The 17636-nt window shown below is 34.8% G+C and overlaps 1 protein-coding gene and 1 long non-coding RNA gene across 6 annotated transcripts in view; one reads left to right on the forward strand and one right to left on the reverse strand.

The window, feature by feature from the left end:
- Positions 1-17636, reverse strand: part of LOC149803108 (long-chain-fatty-acid--CoA ligase 1-like) — a 134152-nt gene that overhangs the window by 67077 nt on the left and 49439 nt on the right. For all 5 annotated transcript variants that reach the window (XM_089952713.1, XM_089952715.1, XM_089952714.1 and 2 more), the window contains one exon: positions 1156-1270. In XM_089952713.1, the coding sequence (XP_089808839.1) occupies positions 1156-1270 (115 nt within the window). The remainder of the gene's footprint in view (positions 1-1155; positions 1271-17636) is intronic.
- Positions 9291-17636, forward strand: part of LOC149803109 (uncharacterized) — a 108135-nt gene continuing 99789 nt past the window's right edge. Inside the window, exon 1 of the long non-coding RNA XR_016420136.1 lies at positions 9291-9552. This is a non-coding gene — a long non-coding RNA (uncharacterized LOC149803109). The remainder of the gene's footprint in view (positions 9553-17636) is intronic.

A 17636-nucleotide genomic window follows, 5' to 3' on the forward strand; every position in this document is an offset into this window, starting at 1 on the left:
GCCAACCAGTCCTAACACTCACCTCTTAATGCTGAGTGCCTAGCGAGGCAGCTGTTAGTAACATTGGTATGACTCGGCCGAGGATTGAACCCATGACCTCCCACATCTAATACAGACGTTCTAACCACAAGGCCACTGGAGCGGTCACATACATGGAGTACATGCTAACAACTCCAAAAGAGTTCAAATTAACAGATAAAACTCAATCAGGGGTATAATGTAAATGATTCAAATAATATGCATGCAAGAGATGTATTAAATTCAACTGCTGACCCATGAAGTAAATCTTCTACAAAAATAATATATACATAACAGCAATGCAACAAAAAGAACGAAGGGGCAGTACACATGGGCAAGTGTCTATCGGATGTCCCAGAGGTGATTCAGTGTTCTAGAATCTTCTGTTTTACCCTAATGAGAGGACGGATTCTTGTCCTATGGTATTTTCCACCCAAAAGAGTACAAGCTATGCAAAAGCAACACCTATGTTATCACGAATATTAGAATTTTCTTTATGGTTGTTTTTTGGAATTTTTAACAGTCACAGGTACTGTATCAAGCATATCTCTGCTCCAAAATGTCTGATCTGGTGACTCAGTCAGCGCACTGCCTATCGAAAAGCTGGAATTCGCTCACACTAGAGTGTAAGCATAGGGTAGCTATTGAATACCATTCCTAGCAAACTTGACTGACCTTACACTCTGCCATACCTGCATGATATTAATAGGTATGGTTCTTTTCTCAGAAATGGTGAGTTAACATTGATGTCATTAGTCTGCTGACAGATGAGACAAAACTACTGCGTTGATGAAATCTGCCCAAGTATTCACCATTTGCACCACCAGCCATGCGACTACCCAAATCTAACAACCTACATGTCCATGATATCTGAGATCCAACAGTCATGTGATACTAAGAATAAAAACATTTCCAATGTTGCTGTACAAAAAATTCAATAATATTAAACAAAGGTCATGTCATTTTTTTAATAAAACAAAAGGACACATAATTCTCAACATATTCTAAGAATGCACATAAACCAGCAACCTGGTGAAAACAAGATTCAAACTGAAAACATGTGTCAACGATGTGGAATTGTTTTGGTGTCACATTCCTGTGCTCCATGACTTAACATACTAGAACAGCTTGACTTACTTGACATACGTGCTCCATGTTTGAAGGCCTCATGTAAGGTTCTGACCTCTTCATCTAAATACACAAGAAGCTTTTCATCTTTACAAAATCTAGAGATTCGAGCACAGTCTTTACCCTGCAAAAACACAAAATAAAGATTGTGGAGAGAACAGAAAATAAATAAAATCATATTCAGGAAATTGTATCAATAATATCCATTTCATCTTCCATATCTATCTATTGTGGTAGGAGTAAAGTAGAACCTGACTTGCGAGACCATCCTTGCACAAAACAAAAATGATTTTTCCAAAAAAGGTGGTCCCTCAAGAAAAGCCATTAAATAACCAAACTGATCCATGCATCAAAAATCAAATCAAAATTGACATTTTATCTTCCAAAATATTAGTGATCTTTGTGATATAGCTGTAGAACCACCAAGCAGACACGGAAAGTAACCAAGTTTCATGGCTCCATCTAAAAAGACCTGAGAGTAAAGGTACAGAAAAAAGAAAAAGAAAATGTAAGAGTGACCCTGACCTTGAACATAAAACCTTGAATGTTATACACAAGATGCCATCAAAATGATAAACAGTGGATTAACATAGTTTATAAATGCAGCACCATCAATCTTGTAGGATATAAAATGAATACAAAGAAATCTTCAAATACTGACCTATGACTTTGACTTTGACCTTAACATAGGAGCCAAATGTGTAATGGAAAAAAAATCCTCCAGTGGCAAACTAACTTTCATCCATTGATCTTCAGCAGACCTTTAAGCTACAGAGCAGATGGGAAAATATGTCTGAAGCCTAAAATATCAACTTTTAACCTTGACCATGAAGATAGAAACCCAATGTGATGTGATGTGATTATGATTTTTAACGTAGCTTTAACAATTTTTCAGTCATATCGCTACGATGTCTGCAGTGTGGCAGTTTATAGTGATGTGGAATGTAACCTTCATTGGCTGTAAAGTTACTGAGCAAAAAAGGAAAGTATGATGGAAAATGTAAATATCAAGCCATATCAATGACCTATGCAATACACCTACTAATAATGATATAAATGTATATAAAGTTTCATTCCTGAACATCCAAAGGCTTAAAATAATTTAAAATAAGTACAATCGAAGACTTATGATTATGGTTTGTATAGTCCCAGAGAGATGATTTAAACTGACTTTTGAAAACAGTCTACAAAGATTTCCAAAAATTTTGATGTAAAATTGAGCTTTTTTTCATTACATTGTCAATCATTCCAAAGCAGAAGATAAAAGAATTACCACAACACTAAAGCAAACAAGATCCTATTCCATCTGGTAAATACCCATGTTGAGTGTCTTTTGATCCACCCAATAATTATCGAATTTTACATAGTTCTTATTTGGGAAAACAAAAAATATAAATAAACATCTGAATTTAAAGCATGGTACATTTTTATTCAGCATTGATGTTGTATATTCCCTAAACATTCTTTTGCATACCAGGGCCCAGTGGAACGAATTGCCCACTGAACTTAGACACAAAGACACAGTAATCTCATTCAAGAGTTCTCTTAAAACGTGTCTATTTCAATTGCAAGTACAGACTTAAAGACCTAATAATGTTTCCTTACCTTAAATATTTTCAGCATGTTTTCTGTTTGTTGGTGTTTGTTCTTTGTAATCATATCATTATATAGGTGTTGTCCAATGTTTTAAAGCACTTAGAGCTTCTAAAGATTAGGTGATATACAAAGCCCTCATCATTATTATTATTATATAAATTCAAGGAGTTGAAGGAAAATGTTCCAACAAATTCAAAGATTTTCAAGGACAGTCAACATTTTCCAAATACAAGTTTTCATGGCAACTCGAATTTAAGATTGTTTTCAAGGATGTACAAAACCATGAAAATATTCTGCTCTAACTTGAGGCTAGGACCCACCCCCAACTGTGGCAATAACACCTAGTAAAGTGGTGACACGATGTACAAGTAAACCACATTTCATCATTCGATCATAAGCGTCTTGAATTTTATAAAGCTGTAACAAAAATCATGACCGATGGATGGACAGACAAAAATGCAAATGCAATGCTCCCCCCACTTTTTGGCAAAAAGACATCAAACAAATATATGCTATAGATATACATCAGATCGGAGTGAAAAGGATGATAAGCTCAAAGGTTTACTCCTTTGATTTTTTAATGTCATCCAATTAAACACATTTGCAAAGCAAGCATATAAATTTTACTGAAAAATTAATGCACCAACTACACACATCACTCTAAATTGAATATTTACAAAAAAACAAATCAAATATTAAAACAGATATGCACCCTGTAACATAAGCTGACCTTTTGAAAGTATTGTTTACGTTGTAATGACTTGGTGTGTTTGTTTTTACTTTACTGCATGTAATTGCAAAATACTCACTGTCAGGTGTACCACATACACAATTGACTTGCATATATGACAGATCCAATGTAATGGCACATATGTAAAACTATTATGTTTACCATGTGCAATGAAACCCCTCAAAACCAAAAATCCTTGGGACCCAAATTTAGGGGGTGGGAGTGTGAGAAGTTTTCAGTTTACCGAGGTTTTTAGCAGATGCAAAAAAATGTTCTTCTATACACTTATATGATGAGAGAGAGAGAAAAAGAAAATTTAATTATGTAGGCATCAGTGTTGGAGTGTAAGAGTGCACAAAATTAAGAGAGCTGCTGCTTTTTAAATACATGAATTTAATAAAGAATCAGCTGGACAATATATGCTTCTTCTGAAAACCACATCACTGCACATGAATAAATACAGATGTCACAAAGAAATACATTCCTTGTCACAAGAAACATATGTGGAATGAGGTATTTTTATAACTTTACTACAAGTTCATTGGAATTATGAATGATACTCCAGTCTTAAAATACTCTGTATAATTCATAATGTTCATAGTTAAAAGCCAGCTTGAAAACAGCATGGAGCTTTGTCTTCTTTTTTTTTCTTTTCTTACATCTTTCTTTAACTAATGTGGCTTGTTGTTAATGATTCCATTTATTGTGCTGCAGCCAATAAGACTCATCCTTAACAATTGTTATCATTCCATTTCTTGTGTTGTGGCCAAATACAACTTTTCGTTAGCAACTGTTAATGATTCCATTTCTTGTGCTGTAGCCAAATATAACTTTTCCTTAGCAACTGTTAATGATTCCACTGCTTGTGCTCTGGCCAAATACAACTTTTCCTTAGCAACATTTAATAATTCCATTTCTTGTGCTGTGGCCAAATACAACTTTTCCTTAGCAACTGTTAATGATTCCGTTTCTTCTGCTGTGGCCAAATACAACTTTTCCTTAGCAACTGTTAATGATTCCATTTCTTGTGCTGTGGCCAAATACAACATTTCCTTAGCAACTGTTAATGATTCCATTTCTTGTGCTAAGGCCAAATACAACTTTTCCTTAGCAACTGTTCATGATTTCTTCTTGTGCTGTGGCCAAATAAGACTTATCCTTAGCAACTGTTAATGATTCCATTTCTTGTGCTGTGGGCAAATACAACTTTTCCATAGCAACTGTTAATGATTCCATTGCTTGTGCTGTGGCCAAATAAGACTTATCATTACCAATTCTTAATGATTCCATTTCTTGTGCTGTGACCAAATAAGACTTATCCTTAGCAATTGTTAATGAATCCATTTTTTTGTGCTATACCCAAATAAGACTTATTATTAGTAATTGTTAATGATTCCATTTCTTGTGCTGTGGCCAAATACAACTTTTGCTTAGCAACTGTTAATGATTCCACTTACTGTGCTGTAGCCAAATACAACTTTTCCTAAGCCACTGTTAATGACTCCATTTCTTGTGCTGTGGCCAAATACAACTTTTCCTAAGCCACTGTTAATGATTCCATTTCTTGTGATGTGGCCAAATAAGACTTATCCTTAGCAATTGTTAATGATTCCATTTCATGTGCAGTGGCCAAATACAACTTTTCCTTAGCAATCGTTAATGATTCCATTTCTTGTGCTGTAGCCAAATAAGACTTATCCTTAGCAACTGTTACTGATTCCATTTCTTGTGCTGTGGCCAAATACGACTTTTTTTTAGCAACTGTTAATGATTCCATTTCTTGTGCTGTGGCCAAATACAACTTTTCCTTAGCAACTGTTAATGATTCCATTTCTTGTGCTGTGGCCAAATAAGACTTATCCTTAGCAATTGTTAATGATTCCATTTATTGTGCTGTAGCCAAATAAGACTTATCCTTAGCAACTGTTAATGATTACATTTCTTGTGCTGTGGCCAAATACAACTTTTCCTTAGCCACTGTTAATGATTCCATTTCTTGTGCTGTGGCAAAATACAACTTTTCCTTAGCAACTGTTAATGATTTCACTTCTTGTGATGTGGCCAAATAAGACTTATCCTTAGCAACTGTTAATGATTCCATTTCTTGTGCTGTGGCCAAATACAACTTTTCCTTAGCAACTGTTAATGATTCCATTTCATGTGCTGTGGCCAAATACAACTTTTCCTTAGCAATCGTTAATGATTCCATTTCTTGTGCTGTAGCCAAATAAGACTTATCCTTAGCAACTGTTACTGATTCCATTTCTTGTGCTGTGGCCAAATACGACCTTTTTTTAGCAACTGTTAATGATTCCATTTCTTGTGCTGTGGCCAAATACAACTTTTCCTTACCAACTGTTAATGATTCCATTTCTTGTGCTGTGGGCAAATACAACTTTTCCATAGCAACTGTTAATGATTCCATTTCTTGTGCTGTGGCCAAATACAACTTTTCCTTAGCAATTGTTAATGATTCCATTTCTTGTGCTGTGGCCAAATAAGACTTATTATTAGCAATTGTTAATGATTCCATTTTTTGTCCTGTACCCAAATAGGACTTATTATTAGCAATTGTTAATGATTCCATTTCTCGTACTGTGGTCAAAAAAGACTAATCCTTAGCAATTGTTAATGATTCCATTTCTTGTGCTGTGGCCATATACAACTTTTCCTTAGCAACTGTTAATGATTGCATTTCTTGTGCTGTGGCCAAATATGACTTATCCTTAGCAATTGTTAATGATTCCATTTCTCGTACTTTGGTCAAAAAAGACTTATCCTTAGCAACTGTTAATGATTCCATTTCTTGTGCTGTGGCCAAATACAACTTTTCCTTAGCAACTGTTAATGATTCCATTTCATGTGCTGTGGCCAAACACAACTTTTCCTTAGCAATCGTTAATGATTCCATTTCTTGTGCTGTAGCCAAATAAGACTTATCCTTAGCAACTGTTACTGATTCCATTTCTTGTGCTGTGGCCAAATACGACCTTTTTTTAGCAACTGTTAATGATTCCATTTCTTGTGCTGTGGCCAAATACAACTTTTCCTTACCAACTGTTAATGATTCCATTTCTTGTGCTGTGGGCAAATACAACTTTTCCATAGCAGCTGTTAATGATTCCATTTCTTGTGCTGTGGCCAAATACAACTTTTCCTTAGCAATTGTTAATGATTCCATTTCTTGTGCTGTGGCCAAATAAGACTTATTATTAGCAATTGTTAATGATTCCATTTTTTGTCCTGTACCCAAATAGGACTTATTATTAGCAATTGTTAATGATTCCATTTCTCGTACTGTGGTCAAAAAAGACTAATCCTTAGCAATTGTTAATGATTCCATTTCTTGTGCTGTGGCCATATACAACTTTTCCTTAGCAACTGTTAATGATTGCATTTCTTGTGCTGTGGCCAAATATGACTTATCCTTAGCAATTGTTAATGATTCCATTTCTCGTACTTTGGTCAAAAAAGACTTATCCTTAGCAATTGTTAATGATTCCATTTCTTGTGCTGTAGCCAAGTAAAACTTTTCCTTAGCAACTGTTAATAATTCCATTGCTTGTGCTGTGGCCAAATAAGACTTATCCTTAGCAATTCTTAATGATTCCATTTCTTGTGCTGTGGCCAAATACAACTTTTCCTCAGCAATTGTTGATGATTCCATTTCTTGTGCTGTGGCCAAATACAACTTTTCCTTACCAACTGTTAATGATTCCATTTCTTGTGCTGTGACCAAATAAGACTTATCCTTAGCAACTGTTAATGATTCCATTTCATGTGCTGTGGCCAAATACAATTGTTCCTTAGCAACTGTTAATGATTCCATTTCTTGTGCTGTGGCCAAATACAACATTTCCTTAGCAACTGTTAATGATTCCATTTCTTGTGCTGTGGCCAAATAAGACGTATCCTTAGCAATTGTTAATGATTCCATTTCTTGTGCTGGAGCCAAATAAGACTTATCCTTAGTAATTGTTAATGATTCCATTTCTTGTGCTGTGGCCAAATACAACTTTTCCTTAGCAACTATTAATGATTCCATTTATTGTGCTGTAGCCAAATAAGACTTATCCTTACCAACTGTTAATGATTCCATTTCTTGTGCTGTGGGCAAATACAACTTTTCCTTAGCAACTGTTAATGATTCCATTTCTTGTGCTGTGGCCAAATAAGACTTTTCCCTAGCAATTGTTAATGATTTTCCTTAGCAATTGTTAATGATTCCATTTCTTGTGCTGTGACCAAATAAGACTTATTATTAGCAATTGTTAATGAATCCATTTTTTGTGCTGTACCCAAATAAGACTTATTATTAGTAATTGTTAATGATTTCATTTCTTGTGCTGTGGCCAAATACAACTTTTCCTTAGCAACTCTTAATGATTCCATTTCTTGTGCTGTGGCCAAATACAACTTTTCCTTGGCAATTGTTAATGATTCCATTTCTTGTGCTGTGGCCAAATAAGACTTTTCCTTAGCAACTGTTAATGATTCCATTTCTTGTACTGTGGCCAAATACAATTTTTCCTTAGCAAATGTTAATGATTCAATTTCTTGTGCTGTAGCCAAATAAGACTTATCCTTAGCAATTATTAATGATTCCATTTCTTGTGCTGTAGCCAAAAAAGACTTATCTTTAGCAATTGTTAGGTTTTTTACTCCTTGTTAAGATCTGTCACTGACCAAATGTGACTTTTAGAAAGGTTATATTTCGATCTTCGTCATTTAGCAAAGCACCAAAATTAAGGCCATGTGCCTGGTAATTAAAGCCCCAATATTTAATTAGAAAAAAAACAAGCAAACAATGTTTTACTGATAATGGGTACAAATAAATAGCATCAATCACAATTAGATAATATACAAAAAAGAGTCTTCTAAAATGGCTTACCTTCAAACATTTAGTTATTAATAGTTTGCAGTAAAAGTTGGCTTTTTGTAACATGCAAAGACTTCATACTGGTCTACTGTCAGCCCTAATCTGTGTCAGTGCTGGTGTCAAGAATTATTTTAGCCTTGCTTGCCTTTGGGACATTTGCAGGTAATGGTCTTACAGATAAGCTCATTATAGTACTTACTAATTGTAATCAATCATTTGCATCTTGCATCAGGAATTTAGCAGCTCAGATATATTTCCAAGTTTGAATCGAGTCTCAGTTTTATGAGGGTTTTTTAAATTTAAATTTGGAATCAAAGTTTGATTTAGTATTCAGAGTTACAGTCTTTCAGTTAGTGTGGGAAAAAATTATCATATTAATGAAGGAAATATTTTAGAGTAAAAAAATGTACAGTCTTAATGAAATTCCAGTATACTAAGGTTTTAGTTTTAAGAAGTTTCACTGTAACTGAATATTGTCAGATCTCCTGTAATAAGAAAATCAGCAAAATACTCTGTGCATATATGTGAATTTCCTGAGCTGTGGGATGTCTCCCGTCACTCAAATCTCCCGCAACTTAATTTTTTCAAAACCCTGCTTCTGAAGTATTGTATTTAAGGTAATATAGCCTGTGATGATGTAACTCTTAATTGACCTAAACTTTAGTCAAGGCAATTAAAGTGTTAATTTAAAGCAGCATAAAACAATTAACATCCTTTTGATTCTTTTGAAGGAAGCTGGCAGTGTTCCAACAATGCTGATATGGACTATACTGTGCATGATTACAAGTAATTCCCAAAAAGTTAAAGACATTAATGAATATGGTTGGACAGCTGAAGAGCTTAATCAGCATAAAACAATTAACAGTAATGTATTTTGATTCTATCAGTGGGTAGGTTCCACCTTGGTGTTGAAAGTTGTCAAGATGGATCCGAGTCTAATATTACATGTACATGTCTAGGGCTAGGCCAATGTGGGTTTGTGAAAAAGCATGCCATAAGCTTCCTTTGGGTTGGTGGTTTTGCCTGAGGTCTTCCTGGGTCCTTCCTCCACCACATATTCTGGCTGCCATGTATAGCCTATCATATGCTGATAACTGGTGCAAGGCACATAACATGTATGTGTAATCAAAAGTAACTGGTGAGGATTAAAGAGGTTCAGGGATTGTGGCTGGATTACAAGCGTTCAAATGGCATAAAACAGGTCAGTCTAGCATGGGCATTTCAAGTTTCTCAAGATGTCTAAGTGTGCATTATATCCCAATGCTGCAATACCAAAAACTAATCAAACAATATATTACATGAAATTCAGTGATGGATAGAAATAGAATAGGAATATCAGTGGATGGAATCAAGTTCAAAGGTCATGAATATACATTCTGCCCTTCCTATAAACCTGATTTCAAAATCTGCTACAGTGGCAAGAATGATATCACACATCAGGCAGAAAGCCCACTTCATGAAAGCCATGACAATTTCTGCCAACTTTATAGGCAAACATAATTATGTTTATAATAGCAAATCATTTTTCAGATCTAGTCAAAATAATGTTCTCTCACTCAGAAACTGCACAGAATTTCTCATACAAACAGGCAAAAACAATTCACACTGTAACAGTTCTGGGTCTTCAGTGGAATAAGACAGTCAAAAAACATGTGCCACAATGAAAAATTTGCCATTCTCAATGAAGATCTCTCCTATTTTGAAGTCAAAACTCCTGAAAACTTTTTGAAATTTTTTCTTGATTTGTCCTAAGCTAACTTCTCTGTTTTGTCACATGTTTGCTATGACTCATTCTCTCAAATGTACCACAAAACTGCATGTGTTAGATCCCTGTAATGGCTCATCAGTAAAATACTCTATCACGTGCTCTATCACATTTACCACATACTCGCATACGTCAGATCCCCTGTATAAGCTCATCAGTAAAATACTCTATTGCATGCTTTATCACATTTACCACATACTCAAATATGTCAGATCCCCTGTATACCTCATCAGCAAAATATTCTATTGCATGCTCTATCGCATTTACCACATACTCAAATATGTCAGATCCCCTGTATACCTCATCAGCAAAATATTCTACTGCATGCTCTATCACATTTACCACATACTCAAATATGTCATATACGAGTATAGCTCATCAGCAAGATAGACACTGATAACATTATAACCAAGAAACAGGATCCACCACTTTGCCTCTTGCTTGATTTGGTGCAAGTAAGGCCACCTGTCAGGTAAAATTACCGTGCTCAAGTCCCACACAATACTATCTTTTTTTAATTCTTTAATTTTGTTTTTGTTTTGGTCAAGAGTTTCTTTTGGCCTTGAATTAGGATTTTTTAAATTTACTACTGGTACAAAACACAGCAGATCATGATCACATGAGTTGCCATAAGAATTCTGCTACACTTCAGTCTATTATACATATTGTTAGCCAACACAATTTCCCTGTACCGAGTAAATAACAGGTGTATTTTATCTCATGGGTTTGCCACTTACAAAAATACTTTTTTCGCCCACTCAATGAAATATATCCATTATGCACTAAATACAAGCAAATATCCTATTTATCTATACAGACTCATGTACATGTCAGATACAACTACAAACAGCACAGACTCAGATCTGCATAATTCAAAGTATACTGCATGTACTTGCATACAAGTCAGAACCAACTGCACAAAGCAGATCTTCCATCCCATAATGTGTTGATGAATCAGAGTCTATGCACTTTGTTGGGTCTAATTAGTGTGTGTGATTTAGGATTTTAATGTAGCTTTAACAATTTTTAAGTCATATCGCTACGACGTCTGCAATGTGGCAGTTTATAGTGATGTCTAGCACTAAGGCATCATGCCACAGATATGTAGCATGATGTCCCACCCAGTCACATTATCCTGACACCAGGCCAACCAGTCCTAACACTAACCTTGTAATGCTGAGTGCCAAGTGAGGCAGCTGTTAGTACATTTTTTTACGTCTTTGGTATGACTCAGCTAGGGATCAAACCCACAATGTGCGGTGTGACCAGGTTGAGCCCTGTGCTGATCAAATGGAGCAGCCTGAAATGATCTAAAAGGATGAATAAAACTGACACCTAACAGGTAGTCTGTTTGAAAGTATTTTGTTTTCAAGAATGAGAATATCATATGAACAGCTGATAAGTCTAGGTCTATCTGTAATCTGCAAACTAGAAATACAACTATGATGTCCATACATATAAAATGGCACCACTCTCCTGCTGCAAGATTTTCAAAACATTAAAAAGTCCATATGTGTATCAATAATGTATCTTATTGCAGGCTGTGAACAGTGAATCATATGATATGCAGAAGTGGTGCATTGTTTCACCCTAACAGTAAGTATACCTCCAAGATGAATACAGTTTCATGACTGTACAAAGATGGTGTCAGAGAAACAAAGCTAACAGCAAAATCTTAATGTAAGGATGCTAATTTCTGTCGATCTATGAAAAGCACATTACTTTGGGGCAGAGAACAATTAATTAGATTTATGGAGACAGGTGCTTGTTAAATTGCAATACTGCAATGATTTCTAATGTCTGTGTCAGGAGAGGATGTGATTCTTAATTAAGCCTTCATTTACTTAGCCATTAGACGACTAGAAAGGGGATGTTTAACTTCAATTTTATATGGGAACTGTCAGAAATTGAAATTCTCCAGAACAGTTATTTGGAAAAGTAAAAGTCAAGTTGACCGCAATTTTGGCGCCTGGTTATAAAAGGCAGTAAATTTAACCGTGATTGGTTATGATAAATAAGGGGCATGTTTCCCACATGAAATTCCTTGGGCTTTAAATATTCCCCCCCCCCCCATCAAAAAATCTAGTCAGTCTGCATTTTTCCTGCAAGAGTGAAACTATAAGAAACTCCGAGAGAAAATTTGGAAGAAATTCTCTGGTAAAATGATTTATCAAAGGGGCCGGATGTCTGGAAAGTCGACAGACACAATTCTGGCAGTATAAACGAACAAAGCTTGAAGCAAGAGGTATTTGCGTCAATTTCAGATAATTTGTTCATACTAATCTTATGACTTGCATGAATTAATTTGCTTATATTTTCATGGATTTATTTGTTTAAATTTGTAGATCAACTTTTTGATATGAGATAACTGTTTGAGTTCATCTGAATTTGTACAATAATCTTCTCAAGTTTGACGAATTGGTTGAAGTTGTCATGTTTTTTGTATAGGAATTGGGTATTCTAAGATTTCATGCATTACTTTAGCTGATATGAGTTACAAGAATCCATTTGCATTCACCAATCTTAGATGATTTCAAGTATGAGAAAGTCACTAAATGTGTGTATTCACTGAAAATAGCATAGTTAACACACGTAATGAATTGCATTCATTCATTTGTGTAATTGAGACAAGAATGGAACTGTCATGTCTTGTGTGCTGCTAATGTGAGTCAGGATTGAATAGCCATTAGGAAGTACATTAATCTTATGAAACTAGGTTTGTTTATAGTCTGCCATGTTTAGCTGACCAAATAGCCTTGGCATCTGTCTGAATTCTGATAGAACGATATCTGACCATAACGAGAGGGAAGTAATGATCAATTCCCAGTAGAATAACCTTTAGAAAAGTTAGGTTGCTTCTGTTTATTTTAAAAGGGGAAATAACTCCATTGACATATACAGTGACATATCCACATACCTACTGATACAAGTATCTGCATGCTTACAAATCCACCTAACCACACAAAGCTGAGGGCCAAAAAGAGGTGAGACAGTAGGGAAGTTGGAGGAGAAAAACAAAAGAGTAGAAGGACCGAGAGGAAGAACTACCATGACGGAGTGAACCAGAATGTACAGGTTATGAAGTTGTACAAGGCAATGACTTCAATTGTTCACTCGATTCTATGATGAACCATTTCTATCATTTAAACAGATCGGCCATTTATATAAATATCTTTAGAGTTTGAAATTTGGTGAAAGATTTATTTTAAAAAGTATTTTCTTAATGTAATGTATTATCACAGTTGTTTATGTCTAAGAGAAAATGATTTGCAGATTCTGGTTCACCGCATGAACATCCACTGCTTGATAGCAAATTATTTTTGCAAAGATCAGAAAATTATCTGTGAAAAAATCATCATTTAATAAATCACGACCAAGTCAAAGTCTTGAGTGCATTATTTGTGCAGTTCTTTCTCCTTCATAGTAATAAGATTTATATTTAGATGTGATTTAAAAGAGTACAACAAAGGGTTGTTTCGAATTTCCAGACAGAAGATTCCAGTCTACAACAGCCTTTGCATAGTCATGAATTTTAGTAAGGATTTATGGTGGCAAAATATATCTGGAGGTTGTTCCATCACAAATTTGTCTATTACTTACCTGCTAGACATTTAGAAGGATCCACACATGCATGTATCCAAAATTCTAACATATGATGTAGATTATAAAAAGTCTTGAATTCATTTTAAATGAATCTGACAAACTTAATTTCAGAGCTTAAGGTCAAGATGACAAATGCTAAATTCCAAAATTCTCATCTCTAGTGATTGCACCTTCATTTGTGTATAATCTTCAATCAATGTATTTCCGCAGGTATTTTTCCAAAAAGCTCAAACTGGCAAAAGTAACACCAATATATATTGTAGATTTTTCTTACATGAATATCTTTAGACCTATATAATTTTTATCTTCACTTTCAGAGATATTAGAAAGATGTGCATATAATGAATTTAGGAACTACCTGGACTCATAATTAACTACCAAGACACTTAGACCACCATCAGGCTTTCATGAAGGTCATTGATGCCAGACCACCAACTAGAATGGTGGATGATTGGTTAACTGTAATAGATCAAAGTGACCTGGTACATGTAGGTACAGTGTTTCTTGATCTTACAAAGGCTTTTGACCTTGTTTATCACAAAATCCTGCTGGAAAAACTCAGCATATATCAAATTAACCATCATCGTTTACCTTGCATTCAATCCTATCTTGAAGGCAGGCAACAAGATGTTTCTATTTTAAATAAACTTTCCGATACAAAACTGATCAAGCCATATGATCAACAAGGATCAGTTCTTGGACCATTACTCTTTCAGTTGTACATCAATGATTTACCATAGTACAATGAGCTATCCACCACCACCATGTCTGCAGATGAATTGACATTACTGTATATACCACTGAAACAACTGGCCATGAGCTTAACACTAAAATCTGGATTTGGTTGAAGTTGAACAATGGTATGAAGATAAATGCAGCCAATTTACAAGCCACAATCATATTTAATCGAACCTATAGTAAAAGCTGAGAAAGATGATTTCAATGTAATGCTGAAAGTTTGAAAATAAAAAAACTACTTGGCATCATGATTCACAATATCTTGTTCCTGAAATGCAAGCTGATAGATCATTAAAAAGCTGATAGGTCATGAAAAAAGCTGACAGGTCACTAAAAAACCAAACCCACAGCTTTATTTCCTGATGAGAATAAAATCTTGTTTCCCTCAAGAACAGAGAAAGATATTCTACAATGCATATATCATGCCACACCTAACATTTTTGTTCCATCTGGGGTAAAAGTGATACAAAAAATTAAGAAAGATTTCTGAAAAAGAAAAAAAAGCAGCTAGAGTTATTCTTGATGCAGATTTAGGTACATCAAAAAATAATTTTAAAACCTTTAAGTGGCTTCCATTCAGAAGAGAATTAAAACTTCAAAGGGGTTTAATAGTTTAAAGATCCTTACATGGAATGGCTCCTGATTATCTTAAATGAAACCTTAAATCTGCTGAAAATGTACATTTGTATGAGTTAAGATCCATCTCAAACAATTTGTATTTACAGAAACCAAATTCAAACTTCTATAAGACAAGTTTTGCTTTTTTTCTGGAGCCAAACTAAGGAATTCCATAAAGTCAGCTGACTCATGCCAAGCTTTTAAAAAACTTTTAAGTTAATATCATTTGTATGATTTTGTTTAATTCATTACTGCTATTTAAAACATTGTCATTTCATGTATGTACCTGTTATGTTATACGCATTTTCACTACTCATCTTTTTATGAATCCTGTATGTAACCATCTTAAATGTCTTGTGTATGTTTTATATTAGCAGTAGATCAATCATCAAGTTTTAATAGCATTTGTTGTCAGTAGACACCTCATACTGTACAAAATACACACACACACACACACACTGAGTTGTGATGACTGTGTTGCCCCACAACAATTCAACATGCTTCCTCATGAATTTTTTACATTTTGTTTTTTTCATACTGACTATGCAGGTGACACAAGAAACCATAGCCTTATCATTAACTATTAAAGTAAAGAAGACTCTTCTCATAATAGATAGTAGCCACATGTATTATGACATTGCCAAGTACAATTACATGAACACATGCAAATAAACAAGCAAGATTAATCCTTTTTGGACACATTAAATTATTAGAGTTGATAAAAGACAAGGTAATACAGGCTACACCTTTTTATAATTGGAACCAACCTGATTATGTTGACATAACAGTTAGAATCAAAATGCTTTGTGTGGGAGCTATTTTATGTGTTGTTGCAACTTGCAACCTTGATGAAATTTTTTAAAATTTTATTTCATTTTAAGCTCATAAAGCTGAATTTATTTTATTAACTCTCTGATTGCATATAAATTGTTTTTCAAAAGACTATTTTACCCAGACCACTTTTACAAATTGCAATTTTTTAAACATTTAATTTTTTCAAGAAGACAGCTGTGTTAAAATGGGTATGGCCAAAGATCTATATATGGTACATGTACATGTACTAGCAATGTGCAAGAAAAAGACAACACTCCTCAATTACTAACTTAGGCATCTCATGCAGGTGGGTTAAATTATACCAGACAGGTGCAACTTCCTTCAGGCACAATCTAATAAGCAATTTTTAAAGCCACACCTAATGACTAAATATGCATAAACAGGTAAACACCAGATTGCAGTGCAAAATCCAGCTCACTGGTTGTACATACCATCCCTATATAATATGATCTCTGAAACATACAATTTTAATGCAAGTGCTGCAATGACTTTTGTTGCCAATTGGGATATTCACACACTCTTCCTCTTGTTGGTACCCCCCTAACGATCTTAAAATGCAAAAAACTTTGTCAATTCATAAATTTATCATTTCTAACCTGGTTGTAGCCATGAGGTCCTTAACACTGTCAACTTAGTCGTGTTTCTAACTAAATGGAAATTCTCAATGTAAACAAGCAGAGAGACTGCTCACTGTCTTTTTCTGGTTTCTAGAATGGTCGATTTCAGTAAAAACTGTCATCTGCGTCCAATATTTGCAATGTCAGGTTTTAATATTTCTAAAACAAACAGAACAAATAAAAAGGAGAAACTATTTTATACACATGTTCAAAGAGATACATCTAAAAAATGTATTGAATTATTGAGATCATGAAAGATGGTGAACTACATCACATCTGTTGCTTGAAATCGTAGACCTGCCCATGCAAATATGGCGAACCATGTTCATAAAGAAACTCTGTTGAATTTGAAATGCCAACAAGTTGACAGTGTTAGGAACTTCATGGCAACAATCGGGTTAGAAACTATAAATTGATGAAAGAAAGGACTAAATTGTGCACATTTTTTAAATAATTGGTACGATATGTTTTTTAAATCGAAAGGGGGTACAAACATACTGGAAAGTATCCAAATACAATAATTATCTGCCAAATTAAATGTCCTGCAAGCCCATTCCAGGTTTTGTCTTGTTTCTTGCTACATAAGTTGTTGTTGTTGTTGTAGGGTTTAATGCCATTTTTCAGCACAAGATAGGCTATACATGGCAGCCAGTATAATTGGTGGAGGAAGAACCCTGGAAAACTCCAGGAAGAACCACCGACCCACGAGAAGCTACTGGCAGGCTTTCTCACGTACCAACATTAGCCGAGGCTGAGACTCGAACTCGCGCAGACAGACGTAAGATGGCAGTGATCCATAACGGTGAGCGCTTTAGACCACTCGGCCACTCGGGGCCCCTGCTACAAAAGAGTATTTGGGCTGAAAAGAAAACAAGCCTTACTTAAACAACATCTTTTTAGTTAGAAAAAGGATGCAGAAAGAGACATTTGCAACTGCCCAAGTCTCCATCTTTACTTGCCCCATCTAGATTGCAATAACTTCATTCAATCTCTGTGACTCTACTCTACGATCTTAATATTCACTGGGGTCTCTTAAAGAATGTATTTTTTTTGTTACCTCCATATCCTGAAGTCCCTGCAATGGGGACAATTGCCAAATTTATGCACAAA

The sequence above is a fragment of the Sinohyriopsis cumingii genome, chromosome 3 (genome assembly GCF_028554795.1).
Source record: "Sinohyriopsis cumingii isolate HCF-2022 chromosome 3, ASM2855479v2, whole genome shotgun sequence".
Taxonomy (NCBI): Eukaryota; Metazoa; Mollusca; class Bivalvia; order Unionida; family Unionidae; genus Sinohyriopsis; species Sinohyriopsis cumingii.